General features: G+C 40.8%; 1 protein-coding gene and 1 pseudogene across 4 annotated transcripts in view; both read left to right on the top strand.

Annotated features, from left to right (window-relative positions):
• Window positions 1-25235, top strand: part of YEATS2 (YEATS domain containing 2) — a 104068-nt gene that overhangs the window by 57002 nt on the left and 21831 nt on the right. For all 4 annotated transcript variants that reach the window (XM_047787542.1, XM_047787566.1, XM_047787559.1 and 1 more), the window contains exons 14-21: window positions 1606-1713; window positions 2162-2344; window positions 12761-13019; window positions 15387-15548; window positions 17050-17267; window positions 18017-18175; window positions 21475-21651; window positions 24681-24867. In XM_047787542.1, coding sequence (XP_047643498.1) covers window positions 1606-1713; window positions 2162-2344; window positions 12761-13019; window positions 15387-15548; window positions 17050-17267; window positions 18017-18175; window positions 21475-21651; window positions 24681-24867 — 1453 coding nt within the window. The remainder of the gene's footprint in view (window positions 1-1605; window positions 1714-2161; window positions 2345-12760; window positions 13020-15386; window positions 15549-17049; window positions 17268-18016; window positions 18176-21474; window positions 21652-24680; window positions 24868-25235) is intronic.
• Window positions 3061-5646, top strand: LOC125131239 (proliferation-associated protein 2G4-like; annotated as a pseudogene).

A 25235-nucleotide genomic window follows, 5' to 3' on the forward strand; every position in this document is an offset into this window, starting at 1 on the left:
CACTGCACTTTGCTAGTTTCTAAAGATGATATAGTCAAATTCAGCCAGAGTTTGTCAGATGATAATGCAGATTTCATAAAGTAGAATCTTCAAGCTATAGTGTCCTAAAGATCATGACTCCAAACTCCCAACCTTACCCTTGATCTTTTCCTCATATAGATGTCTCTCGACACTTCTACTAGTCGAATACCCAGTATCTCTTTGAAAACTATGACGTGTATATTTTTTTGGACAGCTTTGTTATACATTTTTCTTTATAAAGTAATAATTCCTATCTTTCCACAATGTGTTTTTCCCCACTCCCACCTTCTTCAGGGTAAGAAGTCTTTTGAAATATAGAACTCCAAATATGATCTGACTTGTTGGATGTTTTTGATGATCTTTTGTTATATAGTTAAGCAGTGGTCTTAACGTTCTTTCTTTTTTTTTTTTTGTCTTTTTGTCTTTTTGTCTTTTTTGTTGTTGTTGTTGTTATTTCTTGGGCCGCTCCCGCGGCATATGGAGGTTCCCAGGCTAGGGGTTGAATCGGAGCTGTAGCCACCGGCCTACGCCAGAGCCACAGCAATGAGGGATCCGAGCCGCATCTGCAACCTACAGTACAGCTCACAGCAACGCGGGATCGTTAACCCACTGAGCAAGGGCAGGGACCGAACCCGCAACCTCATGGTTCCTAGTCGGATTCGTTAACCACTGCGCCACGACGGGAACTCCTTAACTTTGTTTCTTGCCCTCAACATTTATTTATGGAAAATTGCCTCTGAGACTTGGATTTTGTATTTGAGAATTAGAGGCAGATGGCAGTAATTTTGAATTTCGACATCTGTTGTCTTTGTTCACTGTTCAAATTTTTTGTTCTTTTTTTTTTTTTAATTTTCTAGGGCCATACCTGCGGCATATGGAGGTTCCCAGGCTAGGGGTCGAATTGGAGCTGTAGTCACTGGCCTACGCCAGAACCACAGCAACACGGGATCCGAGCTGCATCTGTGACCTACACCACAGCTCACGGCAATGCCAGATCCCTAACCCACTGAGCAAGGCCCGGGATTGAGCCCACAACCTCATGGTTCCTAGTCGGATTCATTAACCACTGAGCCATGATGGGAACTCCTGTTGTATTCTTTTAAAAATTCTTATTGAAAACTATCCCCTTGCATCCTGGGTATTTATTCCAAGTAAGAATAATAAATCAAGTTGCAAGTACTATTAAAAGGGTGTATATGCTGAAACACTGTAACTATCTGTTACATTCATCTATTTATTTAGTGCTTAGACTCTAGGGATAGAAAAGAAGTAGAATACAGTGCCTGTCCTTTAGTAGCATCTGGCAGGGGACTAGACATGAAGCCAACAAATCAAACATTAGAAGTATTGTGATAGGAGTCTTTCCAGCATACCATGGGGCACAGATGGGCAGATTTTTGCCAGGTAATAGCCTTACTTTGAATTTGCTTCTAAGATAATATTAAAATGCAGGTGTATGTTTGGGTTTTTTGGTTGTTTATGTTGCTAGAGAATGTCACAAATTTGTATTAAATATCAGTGATTAGAGCATTGGAAATCACTCACTTTATCCTAACTGTACAATATGTATTTTTACAAACACAGCAGGAGGACTCTTTGTTTGCATCTATGCCACCTCTTTGCCCAATTGGGAGTCACCCAAAAGTTCAAAGCCCCAAACCTATAACTGGAGGCCTTGGAGCTTTCACAAAAGTGAGTATTCAGGAGGGGATTATCCCACAAGTCAGTGTGGTCTTGTTACATGATCTTATGTTGGGTGATGCTACCCCACAACATGAAACTTTTTAGTTATATTTCATTTCTAAGACCAGATCCAGCTTCTGAGACATGCTTCCACTTGTTTAGTGATGTTCACAGGGCAGCCCTTTGAGTCCAGAAAGATGGGAACTTCTGAGAGCCGGAATAGTGCATTTCTCTCTGCTGCCATTTTGCCACTAATGTCGAAAACAAATGATGAGGTTGGTTTGGTTTGCAGATACACTGGATCAAGCCCTTAAACAGCCACTGTGAGCTGTACTTAAGCACTATTTTTACCCTTCTGGTGGAGTCATTCATTAATTCCTATAAACAGAATAAATTCAGATACTAGTAGCATTTTTCATGGCTCTTTATTCAGTGTCATTATCATATTTGTTGCAAGGTAATCATCAAACAGGAACCTGGCGAAGCCTCTCATATACCCACAACAGGAGCTGCTAGCCAGTCACCACTCCCTCAGTATGTGACTGTGAAAGGGGGTCACATGATAGCTGTGTCCCCTCAGAAACAGGTCCTAACTGCTGGAGAAGGAACTGCCCAGTCACCAAAGATTCAGCCCTCCAAGGTTGGTGTTGGGTAGGGATGGGGAAGTCAACATGTTAATGAATGTTGTTTGCCTAAGTAATTGACAAGAGCTGCAGAGGTTTAGGATGACAGCATTGCTGATCCCAGGAAAACCTGTGGATGAAAATTGCATCGGAAAAGCAAATCAATCGAAGTTAAACCTATCTGTTCTTGCAGTAGCTTTTGACAAGGGTGGGGAAGTGTTTTATAGAGGGACCAGGGATAGTCCAAGAGGTGAAGGGATGCTGTCTTATCCTTCTGGTGGTGAAGGTGATTGATGTAGTGGAGACAATTTTCCACTTGATTCAAGTCTAAAATGGATAACTGACCAGTCCAGAGTCCACTGTTTTACGTATTTATTTTTGATAGGAGAATGCTGTAGTTTGCACCTCTGATGCTCTGGCTGTATGATCTGTTAAATGATTCTTGACCTCTTAGGGAGTTTATTTTCTTTATAATTTGGAGACGTGGGGAATTTACTTATTGGGAGAACTGTAAAACAGATGCGGGAGTTCCTGTTGTGGGTCAGCTGGTTAAGGATCTGACATTGTCTCTGTGAGGATGCAAGTTTGATCCCAGGCCTCTCTCAGTGGGTTAAGGATCCGGCATTGCTATAAGCTGCAGCATAGGTGGCAGATGGATCTCAGATCTGGTGTTGCTGGCTTGGCCTAGGCCTCAGCTGCAGTTCCACTTCACCCCCTAGCCTGGGAACTTCCATATGCCACAGGTATGGCTGTAAAAAGAAAAAACAAAAAAAGAGCTACATGTCTTCCTGCATCCTTTGTGCTAAAAAGTGCCAGAGTTTATAGCATGCTCTTTTTTATACATTATTTGTAATCCTCAAACAACCTTGCAAGGTGAATGTTTTTACCCCTATTTGACAAATAAGGAAACTGTGGCTCTGAGAGGTTAGCCAACTTCCTTGAGAGCATGCAGCTAATAAGTGATAGAGAGGCTTTTGCTCACGCTCCCCTTGTGGACTGGGGGGCTCTGGCCATAGCCTGTGGCTGGGAAGGGTGACAGAGAGATGAAGGTGCAGTGGTGGTAGTGGTGGGGAGATGTCAGGTGAGAACGAGCAGCCTGAGCAAACTATTGCCCAGGACCTGGTTATGACCAACTGTGAAGTGAGGGGCCTCACTGACAACCAGGTACTTCAGTCTTTGGTTGGAAGCATCGTGCTCAGGTGTGTCGGTACTGAGCCTATGTGAGGGAAAGGTGATGCCATGATGATGGAAGAGACGGGGGTGATTTTTAAGAAAGATAAAGGAATGTAGAAAGATATTGCCTTTCCCACCAGCATTTCAGTAAATAACTGTGTATGTTACTTCTCCTTTTTGAAGAGTGACCAGGACTGTATTGTCAAGGAAGGTGACTTGGTAAAAATGGACATGGGGGTCCATGTGGATGGCTGCATTGCTGATGTGGCTCACACTTCCATGGTTGATGTAGCTCTGGGGACCAAAGTAACCTGGTGGAAAGCAGATGTCATTAAGGCAGCTTACCTTTGTGCTGAAGCTGCCCTATACCCGGTCAGACCTGGAAACCAGAACCCACAAGTTGTCCACTCATTTAATTGCACTCTGATGGAAGATGTGCTGTCACACCAGTTGAAGCAGCATGTCATTGAGGGAGAGAAAACCATTAACCAGAATCCCATAGACCAGCAGAAGGACCATGAAAAACCCAGATTTAAGGTACATGAAGTAGATATTGTGGATGTTCTTGTCAGCTTAGGCCAGGTCAAGGCCAGGGATGTAGGACAGAGAGAGAACTGCCATTTACAAATGAGACCCTTCTGAGTAGTTAAGATCTAAAAATGAAAACTTCACATGCCTCTTCAGTGAGGTCAAAAGGTGTTTTGATGCCATGCCCTTTACTTTAAGACCGAAGATGGGAAGGCCGGCATGGGTGTGGTAGAGTGCGCCAAACATGAACTTCTACAGCCATTTAATGTTCTCTTTGAAAAGGAGGGTGAATATGTTGCCAGGTTTAACTTTAGTTCTGCTCATACTCAGTGGCACCACACGGATGACCAGTGATCCCTTTGAGCCTGACCTTTATGAGTCCGAGGTGGAGGTCCAGGATACAGAGTTGAAGGTCCTCCTCTAGGGTTCTACAAGTTGGAAAACCCAGAAAAAGAAAAAAAGGCAGCCTCTAAGCCTGCCAAGAATGCCACCAGTGAGGAAACTTTAGAAGAAAATGAGGCTGGGAACAGAGGCGGGTCCCATCTCTTCAGCATGTCATTGCTGCCTCGTCCCTTCCCGCACACCCCAGGCTCTGTGAAGTGCAGTTCATCTTCTCTGTGCAGAATCGCCTGTCCTCATCCCAGTTCCCCAGCCCAGTCCCCTCCCAACAACAACTGATTTTGGTCTTGGGAGGCTAGTCTTAGAGCCACTGAAGACTACTTGAAATAGAAAAGAGAAATCGAGTAATAAAATCAAGAGTCAGAATCCATCATCTCCCAGCCCCTCTTTCTAGCCTTTTTCTGCTAGTCTCTGCTTGGTGTGTGGCTCTATAGCAGAAAAAGGAGGAGGATAAAGTAGCCACCACCACCAAAAATTTGGCTGAAGTTTTTATACCACTCCATCGTGAGCATTTTCCCATCTGTTGGAGCTCATTCCTCTCTTTAATCACTCCCCCCAGTATTTTATCAGGCCTCAAAATAGCTCTTTTTCAGATTGTTTTTCTTCAGAGGTTGCAGATTCCTTTTGTGATCCAGGCTTAGTAAATCTTGGTACTCATTTTTGTTCGGTAGGACTTTTTTTCCCCTCCACAAAGCTGTAAAGAAGTAATCCACCTTAGCCTTGTCCATTTCTTTGGCGTCAGTGGGGTTCTTCCCTTGCTCCACCTTAGAAACCTAAACTGGAAGCTTAACTATGGTTTTGTTCCCTGTTTGAAATATTTTGGCCTCCCTTCCTTGAAAGAAAGACTAGGAAGCAGAGGAGCAGACTGGCTGAAAAGACATAGCTCCTGGCTTTCTGAAGCTGTGGACTTGGATTGGATGAAACGAGGCACCCCCTAACTTAGGGGATTTTTAAACATGTTGGAAATAACATGGTGTTAAAATTTTGTATTTGCTTGTTAAAATAATAATAATAGTGAGTGACAGAAAATTTAAACCCAGGTTTTCTGACTCAGAAACTCCCCATTCCAGAACTATTAAAATTTGGGAGTTCCCTGGTGATACAGTGGTTAGGATTTGGCACTTTGACCACTGTGGCAGTGAAAAGATCCCTGGTCTGGGAACTGAGATCCCACATCAAACCACTGCATGCTGCAGCTTTAAAAGAAAAAAAAAAAATGTGAGCCATTATCTGTAACCTAAAGCATGCTTTTAGAACATGCAGAGTTAACATCTCACTTTTAGGGAAGATATATCCTAAAGCTATTAAGAATATTATGTGAAGTGCTTGTTTTAAAATTTAAAATAAGAAAAGGTTTTAGACATTTTAGTCTAGATAGCTACCTATAGATCAAGTTAAAAATTCATGGTTTTATAAGTAGTTCTAAAATCTGTAGGAGTTCATTAACCACTTTGCCAAACTTATCTGGTCATAAGACTAACTGATGATTTAAAATATGCAGGTACTGAGGCCCCTATCTCAGATTTATTGAATCGTAATCTTCTTGGAGGCCCTGGGAATCTGGATTTTTAACAAACTCTCCTATTGACTCATATGATTAGGCAAATTTAGGAACCATAGAACTATAGCCTCAAATTTGACTCTGGGGCTCCATAGCCAGAATCACTAAGACAGGCAACTCCCAGCTACTTCCTGATGCTCCCTCTGTTGACTTGGCCTCAGGGATAAGCATTTCGATGAAGTCCTTTTGTTAATCGGTTATTGTCACCTGGACTTTACATCCTGTGTGTTCTTCAAAATCTATTTTGCTTCCCTTAGAAGTGCATGGCGTATTACTGATTTAAGTTTTTGAATGATTATAGCATTGCTCTTTATGCTCAGAAGCTCTGATAAGTTTCTACTTTTTGCCACTTTTTGCATTTTGCAAATCTGCTCACTCAGTAATGCTGAACAACTGAATTGGCTTTCTTATCACATTGCTTCCTACCTAATGGCAGAGTAGGACCAAGAGGAAGTGGATAGGCTTGTGCTAGAATGCCCTGAATAAGGTGCAAGGGCACCTGATAAGAAAAGCCGCAGAGGGCTGTGAACAAAACTGCAGAGAAGCAGCAGACCGTGAGAAAAGACATCACTGTCTGCCCAGGAAATTTAGTACGTGCTTTGGACTCAAGAGTAGGAGCTATCTGCAAGACTGTCCCTGGTTGTTGCTGAGGTGCAGTCTAAGAAAGAATGCCAGAAAACAGAAGGGTGAACAGAATAGTACTGTTTTACCTAATGCACAATTTCGGAGTAATAGAAGCACAACTTACCTTTTTCATAAAAGTAGAGAGAGGTACTGCTTTTGACATGAAAAGAAATAACTGAGGAATTGGGGTGGGTTCATATGGGAAGGAAGCAGTGTGGTATAGTTAAAAGAGCGTGAGCTTTGGAATTAGAGCTTGCTACCATTTCAGATCCCAGCCACTCATTATGTGAGCTGAGCATATTTATCTCTCAACCTTGTTTTTTCATCTAATAAAAGGGGAAAATATCCTCTGCTTGGCAGAGTTGTGGGAGAATTAAAAATCAGTACAGAGGACGTAGCACAGAGCAGGTACTAAGTGATAACAGCTGATGTTATATGAGGACCAGTCCTGTGTGTATGTGCATGAGTACCATGTGATAGTGCCTGTCATTGAGAACTAAATCATAAGTGGCTACATTTTTCAACATCTAGAGGAAAATATGATGCATACAGACTCCTCACCTTTAAGTTGCTAAAGTAGATTCTTTTTTTTTGTCTTTTTGCTATTTCTTTGGGCCGCTCCCGCGGCATATGGAGGTTCCCAGGCTAGGGGTCGAATCGGAGATGTAGCCACTGGCCTACGCCAGAGCCACAGCAACGCGGGATCCGAGCCGCGTCTGCAACCTACATCACAGCTCACGGCAACGCCGGATCGTTAACCCACTGAGCAAGGGCAGGGACCGAACCCGCAACCTCATGGTTCCTAGTCGGATTCGTTAACCACTGTGCCACGACAGGAACTCCGCTAAAGTAGATTCTGACATTCACAGGTCTGTACAGGGCACAGGGAGGACAGGAATAGAAATACTGAATCAAAGCTTGAATCAAAGTATATATAACATACAGAACAAAGATGTCTGCTCTGTGAAACTAGAGGGAAATTCAGAATGCAGAGAGAAGAGCTGTGGAAGCTGTGGGAAGAGGAAGAGAACAGTTGGTAGGTGAGTTCGGGCTCTAGGCCAAAATGCTGTGTTTAAAAAAAAATAATAGTAAGTTGAAGTTACAGTGTCCTACTTAGGAGACTTCCTTGTAGTGTCTCTAGACAGCTTGTCATAGGGTTTTTCCCAGTAGATTGCCAGACTTCCTCATTCTCGGTGTTTTAGGATAAACATTAGGGGTGGGTTGGTGCATCTTGTGAGTGGTTTGCTCCTGGTGGACAAGCTCTGCTAATAAAAACTGTCCTCCTGTGGCCAGCGTGGGACACCATGCTTTATTTGGCTCTTGGAGAGATTGGATGTGCCATATTCTGGACATTTTGAAGCAGCTGACTATGAGAATAGAGGTTGGCACAAGGAGGGAAAAGCAAGTCAGATGCATAGGGTTTGGGGAAAGAAATTAGGTGCACATATGTCTTAATTTCCTTTTTTAAAAAAATTGAAGTAGATGGAGTTCCCCTTGTGGCACAATGGAAACAAATCTGACTAGCATCCAAGAGGACACAGGTTTCATCCCTGTCCTCACTCAGTGGGTTAAGGATCTAGCTTTGTCGAGCTGTGGTGTAGGTCAGCAGCTGTACCTCTGATTTGACCCCTAGCCTGGGATATGGCCCTTAAAAGACATAAATAAATAAAATAAAATTGAAATAGAGTTGGTGTATAATATTATATGAGTTACAGGTAGTAATGTAGTGATTCACAATTTTTAAAGGTTATACTCCATTTACAGTTATTTTAAAATATTTACTGCACTATGTTGTACATGTTTTATACCTAATTGTACTTCTTTTTTGCGGCCATGCCCATGACATGTGGAAGTTCCTGGGCCAGGGATTGAACTTGTACCATAGCACTGGCTGCAACAGTGTCAACAGTGGATCCTTAACCCACTGCACCACGAGGGAACTCCCATTTGTACCTCTTGATCCCCTACCCCTACGCTGCCTGTCCTCCCTTTTTTCTCCCCACTGGTAACCACCAGTTTGTTCTCTATACATGCAAGTCTGCTTCTTTTTGTTCTATTCTCTAGTTCATTGTATTTGTTTAGATTCCGTATACAAGTGATATCACATGTAAGCATTATTATCCTTTAAGATCTTTGCTTTCTTTGTTAATTTAGGAACATGAAAGTAGATTATGTGTAATTTACCTTAGGCAGTACATTATTAAGTTTGAAATATTTAGGAAATGTAAAAAAAGACTCTATTTTGTTGCTCTGTTTTCAAATTTTGGTTTTCAGCTTATGCGCTAAGGTAGCCACTTCATCTCATGCCACCATATTCACATTTCTGGCCAGCAGGAAGAGAGAAGGGGAAGGGGGCCAGAGAGAGCCATAACCCGAAAGTTGCACTCATTACTCTGTTCACATCCCTTTAGCCAGAAATTAGATATCAAACCCATGTGTAAAGGGGTTGGGAAATATAGTTGGTATTCTGTGTGACCATGTGCCTAACTGAAAATTGGGGGCTCTGTCATTGTGGGAGAAAAGCAAAGAATACATATTGGGGTTCAACTAGCAGTTTCTAGCATACCTTAAAAATAGTTTTCTCCATTAAGAAACTTGTTTTCATTAATGTACAGAAAAGTTCTTGATTAGTGAGAAGTTGGTTTACCTCCACATTTCTAGGGAGAAGGAGTATGCCCAGCCAGCTCTGCAGCCACAGCCACACTCCATGTAGTCTATAGAATGAGGCTTATGCAGTCAGAATAAAGAGATTCGGATAATCATCAGGGATTGCTTTAACCAAGACAGGTTAGCTGGGAGAATTTGTCTTCTCCATTCTAGGTAAACTTGCTTCCCCCCACCTCCTGCCCCCAATTGAGTCTCTGATTCTTTTGTTTCTTCCTTCTTCCTTCACCTTCCTTAAATCTGTGCACAAGTAGACTATTGTAACTAATCCTTCATGTCCATTACTCGGTCTCAGCAGATATTAGCATTTCTCAAAGCAGGTACCAGATGTTATCTACACTGTTTTCTGTTGTATTAACTGAATCCAGGGTTTAAGATCACAGCCTTCTGCCCTGGTCAAATCCTGAAGACCGTGACCGATGTTTATGCTTCAGCTCTTGCCCTGAGTCTCTCTGTAGCCTCAAAGATGACCATTCTTCAGTTAATAGTAACAAGTGTGCTGGCTGCTGCTGTCATTTCATTTACTGTTTACATCATGCTGCTGGGCATTTTAGAAGCTTACTCTCATTTATGCTTCATGATCTTATGAGATAAATATTATCCATATCTTAGAGATGAGGCATCTAGAGCCAAAGCTCAAAGAGGTTAAGTAACCATCCAGCTACTAACTGGTGGAACAAAAGTGGGAAAGCATGACTGACTGACTGCTAATAAAAACCCAGACTCTTTTCTTCTGTGTTGCACTATGGTTTATAATGATTAGAGGTCCATTTTCTTTACATCAGCCATATAATCCAAGCACATGGCAAGTGTATTTTACTGTATTTGCTTTCCTTGAAAAGGAACCATGTGTGATCTAGTAATTATTTTAACTTAAAAATCCCATTCAAAGTTGCATTATGATCTATCATTTTGTTTTACCTCTTAAGGAATCCTGTTTTTTGGTTTTGTTTTTTTTTTTTTTTAGGGCTGCCCTTGGGGCACATGGAGGTTCTCTGGCTAGGGTTCTAATCAGAGCTGTAGCAGCCGGCCTGCACCACAGCCACAGCAATGTCAGATCCAAGCCATGTCTGCAACCTATTTTATACCATAGCTCATGGCAATGCTGAATCCTTAACCCACTGAGCAAGGCCAGGGATCAAACCCACAACCTCATGGTTCCTGGTTGGATTCGTTTCTGCTGCACCACAACGGGGACTCCCGGAATCCTTTTTTTGTTTTGTTTTTTTGCCTTTTCTAGGGCCGCATCTGCGGCATATGGAGGTTCCCAGGCTAGGGGTTTAGTGGGAGCTGTAGCTGCCAAGCCTACGCCAGAGCCACAGCAATGCGGGATCTGAGCCACGTCTGCAACCTACACCACAGCTCATGGCAATGCTGGATCCTTAACCCACTGAGCAAGGCCAAGGATCGAACCCACAACCTCATGGTTCTTAGTCGCATTCGTTAACCACTGAGCCACAACGAGAACTCCTGTTATTTTTTTAATTTGGAAAGATTCTAAAATTTCAGTAAAATATGGAGAATAATATAATTGATGCCTATGTATCCTCCACCATAAATTACCATGTTTGTACTTAGTTCAAATCATTTTTTTCTCCAAATAAAACATGACTGATAAAGTTGAAGTCTACTTTGTTCTTCCCCAAAGCAACAGTCATAAATTTGGATGTGTAGCTTTATAGGCCATACTTTTTATCATAAGCATATAGCCATAGGTAACTTTCAGTGTTGCGTGTTTTGAAGATTTGCGTAAAAGATATTTATACTCATATTTTTCTGCAACTCTCCTTTCACTCAGTATTAGTACTTTCATAGTCTGTTGTGATTTCCAGTTCATTTTTACTAATGTATGTTATTCCATTTCTTATACCTGAATTTATCCATTTTTCTGTCTATAGACATTAAGCATGTTACATGTTGTAGACATTAAAATTGTTTACAAATTACAAATAATGCTACCATAGACTTTGTGTGTATGTTCCCTTGAGCACATGTCCAAGAGTTCTCTGGATATATTCCTTAAAGTAGAGTTGCTGCAATAGTGGGGTTTGTGAATTTTCAATTGTGGTGGATAACCTGGTACCCCTCTGGAGTGGCTGTACAAATTTACCTTTATACCTGCAGTGAACAAAAGTTCATGTTTTCCCATATCCTCTAGCTTTGGTATTACCAGGCCTTAAAGATTTCCCCTCTGGTCTGATGGTTGAAAATTACTTCCTTTTTTATCTTTTTTACCTTTAGAAGGTAGATCTTTTGCCGAGAACTTCTTTTTATGAAATAGAATTGAGAAGTGGGAAACACTGCCCCAGTTTTCCGTATTTGTTTCTTCTAATTTAACCTCCTGCTATTGACTTTGTTTTAAAAGAGATCCATAGTATTTTCTTACCTGAGAGAGTTCACTGTACAGTATTTTCAGAGCCAAGTATTTCTAGCTTTCATAATTTGGGTGCCAGGATGTTTTCCTTTTTTAATTCAATTAAAAATTTACTAGCTTACTTTCAAGGAAAGGAATGATTAGAAGGATATAGAAAAAGATAATTTTTCTTAAAAGTCAGTTGGAAGACGTGTCATCTGTTAAACTATATAATAAGTGACATGAATTATTAGACGTTATAGAGATGAAGAAATAATTGCTTCAGATGGGGATAACACAGAAGGGATTACTGAAGAGGTGATATTTAAAAGTGTTTAGTGGATAACTTCATTCACATTGTAAATATTGCTGATGAAAATTTAGTTTATGTAGCGGTGCAAAACATTGTGGAAACCATGAACTTATTTCCTTTGACAAATTTTGTTGTTACTTTAGTGGTACATATATTATAATAAATGTAATTTCTCACTAAAAAAAATAAAAATAGTGTATAGTGGAGTTTATAGTTTGAATATTGGAATGTCTATTGCATAGTTGTTCATAATGTGAAATTTAAAATTACCTAAGTATCCATTCAGTAGTGAAATATTTACATAGATTATGATATATTTATTCTAATAATTATTTTTTGGTTGTTTAAAAATGTTTTTGAAAACTAATTTTGGAAATGCTTGTAACATGATGCTAAATTTAAAAATCACAAAACTTTGTTTTTATATTATATATTGTTTTTATTTTATATATTAAGAATCAGAAGTAAATACTACATTAAAATATTAAGAGATTATTTCTGGATGAGTAGAGTTTTTTCTCTGTATTTCCTAAGTTTCTTAAAAAAAAAAACACACACATTACTTTTTATAATTAAAACAAGTTATAGATAGTTGTTGGAGTTAAGACAAAAGCTGTAACCTTTTATTGTAATAGTCTTCAATCTGTAAGAAATACTGCTGTTCACCTCCTAGGTAGCATTTCTAGATGATTGAATTAGAGTCCTTGTGTTATCGCTAGGACTTTGCTTTGTTCTTTGCTGGAACAGAGTGACTATGCTACTTTAAGACCTCAATGTACTGTGAGAAGCAGTGCTAGATTCTCCTCTATTTTGAACAGGTCGTTGGGGTGCCAGTTGGGTCTACTCTACCTTCAACAGTGAAGCAGGCAGTGGCAATCAGTGGTGGCCAGATCCTGGTAGCTAAGGCGAGCTCATCTGTCACCAAAGCAGTTGGTCCAAAGCAAGTTGTGACCCAAGGAGTTGCCAAGGCAATCGTGAGCGGAGGTGGAGGAACCATTGTCGCCCAGCCGGTGCAAGCCTTAACCAAGGCTCAGGTCACAGCTGCTGGCCCTCAGAAAAGTGGATCCCAGGGTTCAGGTAACTGCTACTAGTTTGACGCCCTTTCAGCAGCAGCCCCTTGCAAAATGCCCTGTGCTAGTGATTTGATATGCTGTTTGGTTCTCTCTAGGAAAACCTAGTAAATTGATGTTATAAAGAGTATATAAAAACATGTTAATCTTTTCCATGTAACATCTTATGTAGAGGTCCTTAGGGCTTTTACATTAAGAGGTGTGTGTGTGTGCCTGTGTGTTTTAGCAAGAATAATAAAAATAGAGAGTATTTCTTGATACTGCTTTCAGAGCTGAAGAGTAATTCTCATTTGTCCTTATTTCCGCTTTGGGTTATATTTCAGACTTAAAATCTTGGTGTGGTCATTTGCGAGCAGCATTTTAAGATACTTGATTAAGGCATTCTCTACTAAACAAAAGTTTAAACATTTTAAATATGTTTTAGTCCTTGATTATTCCTGTGAGAGCATGAAGAAATACCTCTAAGGGATTAGATATTTACTCATATTTGAAGGTCCTGATGAGACCAAAGGATGGTTGCAGTGGGTTGGAAGGATAGAAAGGTAGTGGATGTCAAAATAAAGATTTCAGAGGTGAAGAACTGGTGATTACAAGCTTGTGGCATTAAAAGTGAGTGAGATGGACTGGAACAAGTGATCTTTTTGGAGTTGGGAAGATCAAGCTCTGAGAAAGCAGAGGATTGAGTACATTGTCTACAATGCTGTCACTGAAAAGGTTGGTCTTTAGCAGAGAATGCGGTTCTTTGAGGCAGGAGTCCGCCTTTAGCAATTGAGGGGGAAGTGACTTAGGAGTTCAATAAATAAGAGAGAGAAGATGATATAGATGATGTTAAACTGAGATGATGACACTCAGTTTATTATCAGTCCCTGAGTATGAGCCTCAAAGGAGGTGGGGCCTTTTTTCTTTTTTTTCCGGAGTGAGGGGTCATGATGGTCTGAAAGCCAAGCTGGAGAGCAAAAAGTCTCTCCTGGTCCTAGCCCTCAGACATTGGGGTAAGACAGAAAACAGCTCCTACTGGAGGGGTGCTGGGGGAGTCCTACCTTCAGGTGACTGACATGTTTAATTACCACAAAAAAGAGATAATGTTCAAGGAGATGGAGGTTCTAGAGGGTGTTATGATCACAACAGGAATTCCGAGGGGGGCGCAGTAAATAAGTTAGGGAAGAAGGAACGAATGAGGAGATGGGTTCAGATTAGGGACTGTGAGCAGTGCGGAGATGGGACTGCTGGTGCAGGTGGCATGGCTGCTATGCAGTGTGTAAGATGGGGTGGTTATAACGGAGAGGGATGACCCTCAGTTTAATATCAGTCCCTGGTATCTGGGGGCAGCTTCCAGGGTCCCTGCTTCCCAAAGCTTTGACAATGAAGTGGTGATGAGGCACTGAGAGTCCTTTCCCTGTGGCGACACCCACGGTTCTGTAGGCTTCATTTCACGGAGATTCGAATTCACAGTGACTGCAGAAAGTTTTCGTGGTTAGAGGTTTTACAGCCATGTACATCGAGAATTAAACTCTAAGGGGTAAGCGAAAACCTTGACATAGGTGAGACTTTAAAAAAATGGATTATAGTTTTACAGGATATGTGCTAGTTGTTGACTGTAGCATTTTTTTTAGTTCTTAGAAAGTGAGCAAAGCTAGAAGTTGTTTCAAATCAGTAGATTCAACCATTACTAGAAATTGACATAAAGGGTCTTTAAACAATGGGGAGGGGGTGTACTCATCCATAGAGAGTCTGTGATCATTTCATTGATCATCTAAAGCACAGTACTGTTAACAGTAAAAAGAGTCATATTTATAATTACACTGGGACATAGGTATAAATTGTAACTGTTTTGGGCAAACCAGGACATATGGTCCCCCACTTACATACAGATATGAGTTTCTTTTTTTCCTTTTTTGCTTTTTAGGGCCGCACTGGCGGCATATGGAGGTTCTCAGGCTGGGGGTTGAATCAGAGCTATAGCTGCTGGCCTACAACACAGCCACAGCAACGCAGGACCCAAGCCACATCTGCAGCCTACACCACAGCTCATGGTAACACCAGATCCTTAACACACTGAGCAAGGCCAGGGATTGAACCTGAGTCCTCAAGGATGCTTAGATTCATTAACTGCTGAGCCATGATGGGAACTCTCAGATATGAATTTCTTAAAAGTTTATAGCAAGCTCTTCTATTATGTAAACTTTTTAATTAATAATTAAGAATATCAGCCTTTAAAGCATTGTGCATCTAGGAAGCAAACTGTAGAGCTTATTGCTTGTTAGTGTTTTTAGGTAAGTATTTTATTACTGTGTGTGTTTTAATTTTAGAGATAACGGTGCCCTCAGTTCCAATTTATCTTACTGTTTTTTCTTTTCTTTTTTCCCCTTTTTAGTAATGGCAACGCTGCAGCTACCAGCCACTAATTTGGCCAACTTGGCAAATTTGCCGCCTGGCACTAAACTCTACCTTACCACGAACAGCAAGAACCCTTCAGGAAAAGGCAAACTGCTGCTGATCCCTCAAGGAGCCATCCTGCGGGCTACCAACAATGCTAGTTAGTCCATCATTATATCATTTGGTTCTTTGGTCTCTGGGTATGTTCATCTCATCCACCAGAAGTGCATTTCTTACCTGTTCCAGGAAGCATATTCATAGCTCTCTTTGGTGGTAGAATGCTAGCATTTGTCCAGATGTATTTAAAATAGTACACATATTTTAACTAGAAGTGGCTTTAAATAATCATAGTTTTAGGAGGTGATACTATTGTCTTAGATTTATCTATTCAGTTTGGTGGGATCAGGAACAAATTACACTAAAGAAGTACAGCTAGTGAGGCAGTTTTGGGAGAATGCTGTCTCTGTGAGTTTGGGGAATCAAGATGTCTGTGGTTTATCTTTCTCTGGCCAGGTGGTCCATGGCTTAGGTGTCTATTAGTTCATCTTGCCCTGGAGAATCAGTCTGAGTTTTTACCTTAGCGATGTTATCTCCAAGAGTGATTTTAATACATTAATTCTGTTGTTGACAAGAGCAATTTTAGTACATTAACGATGTTAACAACAGCAGTTTTAATCACCTGACCCTGGTTGATTAATGTTCACTTAGCACAGGATTGAGGTCAGAGGAGACAAGAAAGGGAATAAAATTTTGGATAGTGAGATTCATCATAAACTCAACAGAGGAACTCAGTTTTAGGGGGTTAGGAAGACTCCCTTTCAAAAGCTGGTTACCATTTTGTTTATGGACTGTAACGGGCGATTTCTGCTCTCACCCTGGTATTTTTTCCTCCTACCTAAGCAATGCTGTATCAAAAATTTAGATATATAAGAAAAAGAAAAAGTATTCCAAAATTCATCCAGAGAGCTACTTGGATTTTCATTTATATGTATAATACATAAATTACCAGAAGGGAAGTTAATCCAAAGGCTTCAAAGTGGAATTTGAAAAGCAAAAAAGAATGGGGCTCAGAGTTCCCTCGCCTGCAGTTCGGATCTGATCCCTAGCCCAGGAACTCCGTATGCCACAGGGCAGCCAAAAAAGGAAATTTGAAAGATAAATGGGGCTCTGGAGTCATTCTGAATATGAGGAAAGTCTTAAATTTTTTTTCCAGAGCAGGGGGAGACAGAAAAGATAGAGTACTGTAAAATTACACTGAATTCCAGCAGTTTCACTGAAATTGAATCAGATGCCAGAAAGTTTGAGAGCACTTAACTGAACACATTCTAAGTGTCGATTAAAAGCGCTGGGTTAGGAAATGTATCAGACTCTCTCTTGATCTTCCTCAGCTAAGCCAAAACACTTGTCAAAGATAAGTTTTCATTGCAGCACTGAGAGCCGAACTAGTTGACCATCATTCAGTCAAAAGTAAATAAATTTGTCTTTAGCACTAGGAAATCTTCTCTCTTGTCACACACTTAGTTTATTATAAAAAAGAAGAAATGAAGGAAAGAAAAGGAATGGAGCCATAAAGGAAACATCTCTCTGGGCTCATCTGTTTTTTTCTGTTAAGCCTTCTATAAATACTTTTTTGATGATGCTATCATTTGTTGTGTCTTTAGACCTCCAGTCTGGCTCAGCTGGTGGTGGTGGTGGTGGCGGTGGTGGCGGCGGTGGTGGTGGCGGTGGTGGCGGCGGCGGCAGCAGCGGTGGTGGAGGTGGAGGTGGAGGTAGTAGCAACACTGGAGGAGGAGGAACAGCAGCCCAAAGCCCCGCAGGCCCTGGAGGGATATCCCAGCACCTGACGTACACGTCTTACATCCTCAAGCAAACCCCCCAGGTATGGTCATTTCTGATCTGTTAAATCATTTAGTTACTTGTTATCTGCCTTTAATTATAGTGGGTTTACCTTTATAGCTCTGGGATCAAGGGTCAGTACTAACATTTTAGCCATGTTAGAAATCTGTTACTTTAGGCTTGCTTTATTTTCAGAGGAAAGTAAGTGCAGATTCAGACTTAAGTAACTTATCCAAGATTGCACTGCTAAGCCAGTGGTAGAGTTTGGATTTAAACCCAGATCTTTCTGAAAGGTTTTTGCTATGCTTTTGCCTCTTACGGATTTGGAAAAGCATTAATGTGCAGTTGAAATTTTTCTTTAGATGGAAATAACCAAAGAAATAGTATAAAGTTATGGTATTCAGAACTATGTTGGATTCAATATTAGGAACAGGTTTCTGCCGCCTTTCCCCTCGTTGCTAGTCTTGTCTTCTCTCTCAGGAAGGTAATGGAATTTTGGTTCCAGATGTTCTTAGACAGGTGGATAGTTAACAGTCTGAACAATTAAATCCACCTATGAGGACTAGATTGTAAAACTTCAGTTTCCAACAGCCTGCCCTCTAACAACAGTGCAAAATGCGAGGAGCAGGGATAACTAGTGGCAGTGACACTGAGACCAGAGGTATTCTTTTAAGTTATTTTAATTGAGTTGAAGGGGAGCTTATAATGTGGGACCTTGTGTTTTAAAGGATCAGAATAAGTCATTTGAATTTAACAAATTACTGATTAAGTCTTCATTTCTTTGTAACATAGGGCACATTTTTAGTTGGCCAGCCATCACCGCAAACATCTGGAAAACAGCTGACTACGGGGTCAGTGGTCCAAGGAACACTGGGAGTCAGCACATCTTCTGCACAAGGACAGCAAACGTTAAAAGTTATCTCTGGACAAAAAACCACTTTGTTTACCCAGGTAAATACACACACACACACACACACACACACACACCCACACCCACCCAAATATGTGGTAGTCATGGCATTTATTTAAATATTTAAAGCTTATCTCTTTCCACAAACAAATTATGGTTGCATAAGAAAAGAAGCAGTAAAATAGTAAAGAAAAATGAGAGTAAAATCTTAAGATTTGGGAAAATTTAAGTAGAATGAGAAGATGATACCAGGGAGTAATTTAGCTATGCAAACAGTAATGACCTATATATTGAATAAAATTTGTGAAAGCAAAATAAGAAGGATGATCACTTTATAAAATCCACACTATATGTGAGAGGAGAAAAATAACCACATAATATTTTCTTAGAAGAAATGAAGATTTTCTTGACCGTTCATTCCAAAATGTCTCTGGAGGGACTTCATATATAGGAGATTCTGATTAGTGCTATAGGTAACTTCAGCCACAGTGTCCATATAGAAAGTAAACACTGAGGGAGTTTGGTGTGTGTTTCTACAGCTTCTTTCGTATAGGTGAAGAATGACAGGGAATTGTAACGGGTGAAGGAAATCATGATCATCCTCAGGGGACTCTAGCTAAACCTCAAGAACTTACACATGAAACAAGGTGTGGAAGGCTATAGACGGTATAATGCCATTATCAACAAACAGGGCACTTTTTATGACTGTATGTAGATCAGTTCCCAAAGCATGAAACGAATATTGAATTTTTGTCAAATGCCTTTTCTCTCTCTCTTGAGAGGTCATGTGATTTTTCTTTTTCAGTTTGTTAATATGGTGAATTACATTGATTTTTTAAATGTTAAACCAACTTTGCCTTCCTGGATTAAACCCGACTTTGTAGTTTATGTGTTTTTGGTATCAGAGTAATGTTGGCCTTATAAAATGAGTTGGAAACTTTTACCTCCTCTTTACTTTTTTGGGAAGAGTTTATGTCGACTTGGTATTATTTCTTCCTTAACTCTTTAGAGTACACTAGTAAAACCATAATGGCCTGGAGTTTTCCTAATTGGGAAGGTTTTTAACTATAATTTCAATTTATTTAATACACACATGACTGACTATTCCAGTTATTTATTTTGTCTTGAGGAAGTTTGGTAGTTTATATCTTTAAAGGAATTTATTACATCTAAGTAGTCAAATTTCTTGGCACAAACTTGTTCATAATTTTCCCTTTTTTTTAATGTCTTTAGAATCTTTAGTGATGTCTCCTTTTTCATTATCAATTTTGATAATTATGTATCTTCTCTTTTTTTCTTGATCAGTCTGTCTGGAGATTTATCAATTTTATGATCTTTTCAAATTACCAGCATTTGGTTTCCTTAAGTACTAATTTGTCTTTGGTCAGATGCTCTTTGCTGTTTCAAACAGATGCGAGGCCCTGAAATTCTTCAGGCAGTTCTCTAAACTCTTAGCTAATTTCTTCTATCCTGCTTATGTTGCAGCCAATGCAGTGACTTTCTGTTCTTCCAAAGCTGAGATGTTTTCTGTTGCCTTTTATTAAAGTACAATTTACATAGAATAGTGAACAGATCACAAGGGTACTGCCTAGTGAGTTTTGGCAAATGTATATGCTCTTGCAAGCATCATCCCAATCAAGATATTCAGCATTTCCATCACACTAAAACATACCCTTCATTTCTCTTTTCCCTTTTGTTCTATTACCATTTTTCTTTTTCTGTCACCATAGATTAGCTCTTGTCTGTTCTTGAACTTCATATCAATAAAATTATGTAGTATATAGTCGTTTATGATAGCTTCTATTATTGAACAAAATGTTTTTGAGATTTATCCATATGTGTATAATTACTTATTCTTTTTTATTCTTGAGTAATATTTTGTTGCATGATCTATTCTGTTGATGGACACTTGGATTATTTCCATTTTTTTGTTTTGTTTTGTTTTGTTTGTCTTTTTGTCTTTTCTAGGGCCGCTCCCAAGGCATATGGAGGTTCCCAGGCTAGGGGTCGAATTGGAGCTGTAGCCACCGGCCTACGCCAGAGCCACAGCAACGTGGGATCCGAGCCGCGTCTACAACCTACACCACAGCTCACGGCAACGCCGGATCGTTAACCCACTGAGCAAGGGCATGGACCGAACCCGCGACCTCATGGTTCCTAGTCGGATTCGTTAACCACTGCGCCACGACGGGAACTCCTATTTCCATTTTTTGACTGAGGAATGACACTGTTATGAACAGTCTCAAATAGATCATTTGTACAGTAGGATAGCTCTGTCATAGGGTAAATATACCTTTATAAGAAGTTTTCTAAGAAATTGACAGATAGTTTTACAAAGCGAGTGTACATTTGACTCTCCCATAAGTAATGTGGGACAGTTCCGGTTACTGTACATTCTCACTAACATGGGGTATCATTATTCATTTTAATTTTAGCCATTTTTGTGAGTGATATCTTAGTTTGCTCTTAATTTGTATGAGACTGGGAGTTTCCATTGTGGCTCAGCGGTTAGCAACCCCAACTAGCATCCGTGAGGACGTGGGTTTGATCCCTGGCCTCGCTCAGTGGGTTAAGGATCTGGTGTTGCTGGGAACTATGGCTTTGGTCACAGACGAGGCTTGGTTGCTGCATTGCTGTGGCTGTGGTGTAGGCAGGTGGCTAAAGCTGCAGTTGGACCCCTAACCTGGGAACCTTCATAAGTGGCTGGAGCGGCCCTAAAAAGACAAAAAGACAAAATAATAATAATAATTTGCGTGAGACTCCAATATATAATAATGTCATGGCTACTGCTTTTGGATTCTAATCATGACTTTTCATGCAGTGGTTTTGCCAACCTGCAAAGCTGAAAATGCTTATTTATGCCATTTACAAAAAAAGTTTGCTGAGCCTTGACTTAAACCACTAAAACTATAATTTGCTTAATGATTCTCTGGTACAAAAATGCTAAGCCTGTACTAGCCTAGAGCACCATTAACTTACCCATTTAAAGCTGGTCCTTCTTGGTTAGATTTTCTTGTCTACAGATCACGTATACATTTAGGAGTACTTTGGATTCAGTTATTTTGATAACAAATGCCTGGTTTCTTTCAGCTGTCAAATAGAGACTTGCAAATTCAGTTACCTGTTCTACATCAGAGATAAAGGAACATTTGAATTAAAATGTCACACACCTGACAACTTGTTGGAAAGTGCACAACCACTTCATATAGTTTTAATTAGCAAGACTTTCTTAGGGATGTGCTATTGGGGGTGGGGGTGGGGGGAGCATATGTAGGTAAGGATTAAATTGTGCCTATTAACCAGAGTAACATTATTACTCCAACTCATTTTGTTTCTCCAGGCAGCCCCTGGGGGACAGGCATCTCTAATGAAAATATCTGATAGCACATTGAAGTCTGTGCCAGCCACCTCACAGCTCTCAAAGCCTGGAACCACAATGCTGAGAGTAGCAGGAGGGGTTATCACAACTGCCACTTCCCCAGCTGTAGCCCTCTCAGCAAATGGTCCTGCACAACAGGTGAGAAGTAGCATGATAGTGGAAAATCATAATGAAGCATAAAAGCAATAAAAATATAAAATACTCAGCAGGCACACTATTGGGCCTTTTTTTTGTTTTTGTTTTTTTTTAAAGGACCACACCCATGGCATATGGAAGTTCCCAAGTCAAATTGGAGTTGCAGCTGCCGGCCTGCACCACAACCATGGCAATGCTGGATCCACGCTGCATCTGTAACCTACACCACAGCTCACAGCAACACTGGATCCTTAGCCCACTGAGTAAGGCCAGGAATTGAGCGCACATCCCCATGGATATTAGTCGGGTTTTTAACCTGCTAAGCCATGATGGGAACTCCATATTGTTCTTTAAAAAAAAAAAAAAAAAGCAAATATAATTCACATACCATAAAATTCACCATTTTAAAGTATACAGTTCAGCGATTTTTATTATATTCTCAATGTTGTGCAACAGTCACAGTAGTCTAATTCTGGAACTTTTTTTTTTTTTTTTGTCTTTTTAGGGCTGTACCAGCAGCATATGGAAGTTCCCAGGCTAGGGGTTGAATTGGAGATGTTGATGCTGACGTATGCCACAGCCACAGCAATGCAGGATCCAAGCCACCTCTGTGACCTGCACCACAGCTCATGGCCAGTGCTGGATCTTCAACCCTTTGAGTGAGGCCAGGATTGAACCTGTGTCCTCGTGGATTGAACCCAACCTAGTTAGGTTCATTACCACTGACTCACGACAGGAATTCCTCTAGAACTTCTTTTAATCACTCCAAAAACTAACTCACCATCCAGTAGTAGCCACTCCCATCCCCTCCCTCCCTCCAGTCCTAGGCAGCTACTGATCTACTTGCTTGTGACGTGGCTTCTTTTTCTTAGCATGTTTTCAAGATTCATACATGTTGTAGCATGTATCAATACTTCATTCCTTTTTGGAGGGGAGGAGGGACATGTGGAAGTTCCCCACCCAGGGATTGAACCCGTGCCATAGCAGCCACTTAATCCACTGCAGTGGCAATACCACTGCATCCTTAATCTGATGCACCACAGGAGAACTCCACTTCATTCCTTTTTATTTCTTATTTTTCTGTCTTTTTAGGGCTGCAGCCGCAGCATATGGAAATTCCCAGGCTACAGGTCGAATCGGAGCTACAGCTGCCAGCCTATGCCACAGCCACAGCAACGCCAGGTCCAGACCTTGTCTGTGACCACCACAGCTCACGGCAACACCAGATTCTTAACCCACTGAGCGAGGCCAGGGATCAAACCTGCGTCCCCATGGATGCTAGTCAGATTTGTTTCCACTGAGCCATAGCAGGAACTCCTGTTTGGGTTTTTTTATTTTGGCCATCGTAGTGGGTATAAAGTGGTATCTCATTATGGTTTTGATTTGTAATTTTAATGAAGTTGCTATTTTTCTTTTTTGGTTATGTTTGTGGTGTTACAGCTGAGATACTTTTGCCTAATTCAAAGCCACAAAATTTAATTAAGCCTGTGTTTTCTTTTTTTTTTTTTGTCTTTTATTGTTGTTGTTGTTATTGTTATTGTTGTTGTTGCTATTTCTTGGGCCGCTCCCGCGGCATATGGAGGTTCCCAGGCTAGGGGTTGAATCGGAGCTGTAGCCACCGGCCTACGCCAGAGCCACAGCAACGTGGGATCCGAGCCGCGTCTGCAACCTACACCACAGCTCATGGCAACGCCGGATCGTTAACCCACTGAGCAAGGGCAGGGACCGAACCCGAAACCTCATGGTTCCTAGTCGGATTCGTTAACCACTGCGCCACGACGGGAACTCCTGTGTTTTCTTTTAAGAGTTTTCTAGTTTAGCTCGTATATTTAGGTCTTCTGTCCATTTTGAGTTAGTCTGAGATGGGGGGCGCTAAACTTGATTCTTTTGTATGTAAATATCCAGTTGGCCCAGCAACATTTGTTAAAAAGTCTGTTTCCCCTTTTAATTGTCCTGGCACCTCTCAGGAACTCTTATAATCTGATTTTGCTTACTTCCCAGGCTTCATCTCCTACAAGTGCTGCTTCCCCTCAGGCCTACTCACCCCACTCTACTTTGCAGTCCCTTCAACATAGCACATTCTTTCATGCCTCTCTGACTTTCCATTGCTCTCTTCTGCCAGGAAACACCCTTCTTTTTCTCCTTTCCCTTTCTTGAGTCTTGAAGATTTCCCTAAAGTGCATTATTTCTACCTGAGGCCTTTCTCAGCACTCTCCTCTTCCATCCCTAGGCTGAAGTAGTAGCTTTCCTCTCAGTGGTAATGGTGCCTTGTATCTGTGCCTGCTGCAGCATTCTTCAGAGTTTGGTAACCCTCGCCTTCAAGGTTTATCTCTGGGCCCTAACATTTAACTCTATGCCTGCCCTATAGTAGATGTTTTTTGAATAATATGGAAAACTTTAGAGGAGTTCCCAACGTGTTGCAGCGAAAGCAAATCTGAATAGGAACCATGAGGCTTCAGGTTCAGTCCTCGTTCAGTGGGTTAAGGATCTGGCGTTGCCATGAGCTGTGGTGTAGGTCGCAGACGCGGCTCAGATCCCGTGTTGTTGTGGCTGTGGCGTAGGCCAGAAGTTTTAGCTCCGATTAGACCCCTAGCCTGGGAACCTCCATATGCTGCAGGTGTGGCCCTAAAAAGCAAAAAGAAAAGAAAAGAAAAACTAAAACATTATAGTGAGTTTTTTAAAAATCATATTATCCCATTTTTACATTCTGAGATTATGTCCTCCTCTTTAGGGATGGGGGGAATTTGACATATCCTTTTATAGTGATAGAATAAGTGGTGAGTTTTTAAAATGTGGTAACCCTGGGATACCTCCTCATTTTAAAATCCAAATATTTTCCTGGTCTGTGAAATCTGAACATATAGGAACCACCAAACTAGAGAAGCAGTGTTTTTAAATGGCATGCCATTGAACAGGTAGCTAATCATAGCTAATAGCTAGTATTTATTGAGTATGCTACATGGCAGTCATTGTTTAAGCAAGTTACACTGCTTTCTTCTTAAATTTCTATTATTTCTGGTCCTGTGGGTTAGCAGTCAGAAGGAGCGGCTCCGAGTTCATCATCTACTATGGGTGCTGTAATGAAAACTTCTGGGCAGCAACAAGTGTGTGTGAGCCAGGCTGCCATGGGAACCTGCAAGGCTGCTGCCCCCTCCGTAATCAGCGCCACATCCCTGGTGTCCACACCCAACCCCATCTCTGGAAAGGCCACAGTGTCAGGTCAGTTGTATCATAATATTATTTCTCCCTCCCTTCTCTGGGGTAGAGTATTTTTGGAATGTCTTAAACAATATTTTTGTATAATAAAGTGTTAAAAATCATTAACTCAGGAACGTTTTCCATACAGGTGCGTTTTAGAGAAATTACTCTTATTTAAAAATCTGTGAACAAATTTTTAAGACCAAGATGTTCTTATGGATTGAAAAGCAATTTTTAATTGATATAATAAAACATCAGCCATATGGAACTCTTCTGGGTATTTATCGTCAGTTTTGAATGGAACTCATAAAATGTCATACATTTCTTTTGGCCTTCATAAGCAAAATATATAAAATGTAAATTAGGAGTTCCTGTCGTGGCTCAGTGGA

Source organism: Phacochoerus africanus, chromosome 1, assembly GCF_016906955.1.
Source record: "Phacochoerus africanus isolate WHEZ1 chromosome 1, ROS_Pafr_v1, whole genome shotgun sequence".
Taxonomy (NCBI): domain Eukaryota; kingdom Metazoa; phylum Chordata; class Mammalia; order Artiodactyla; family Suidae; genus Phacochoerus; species Phacochoerus africanus.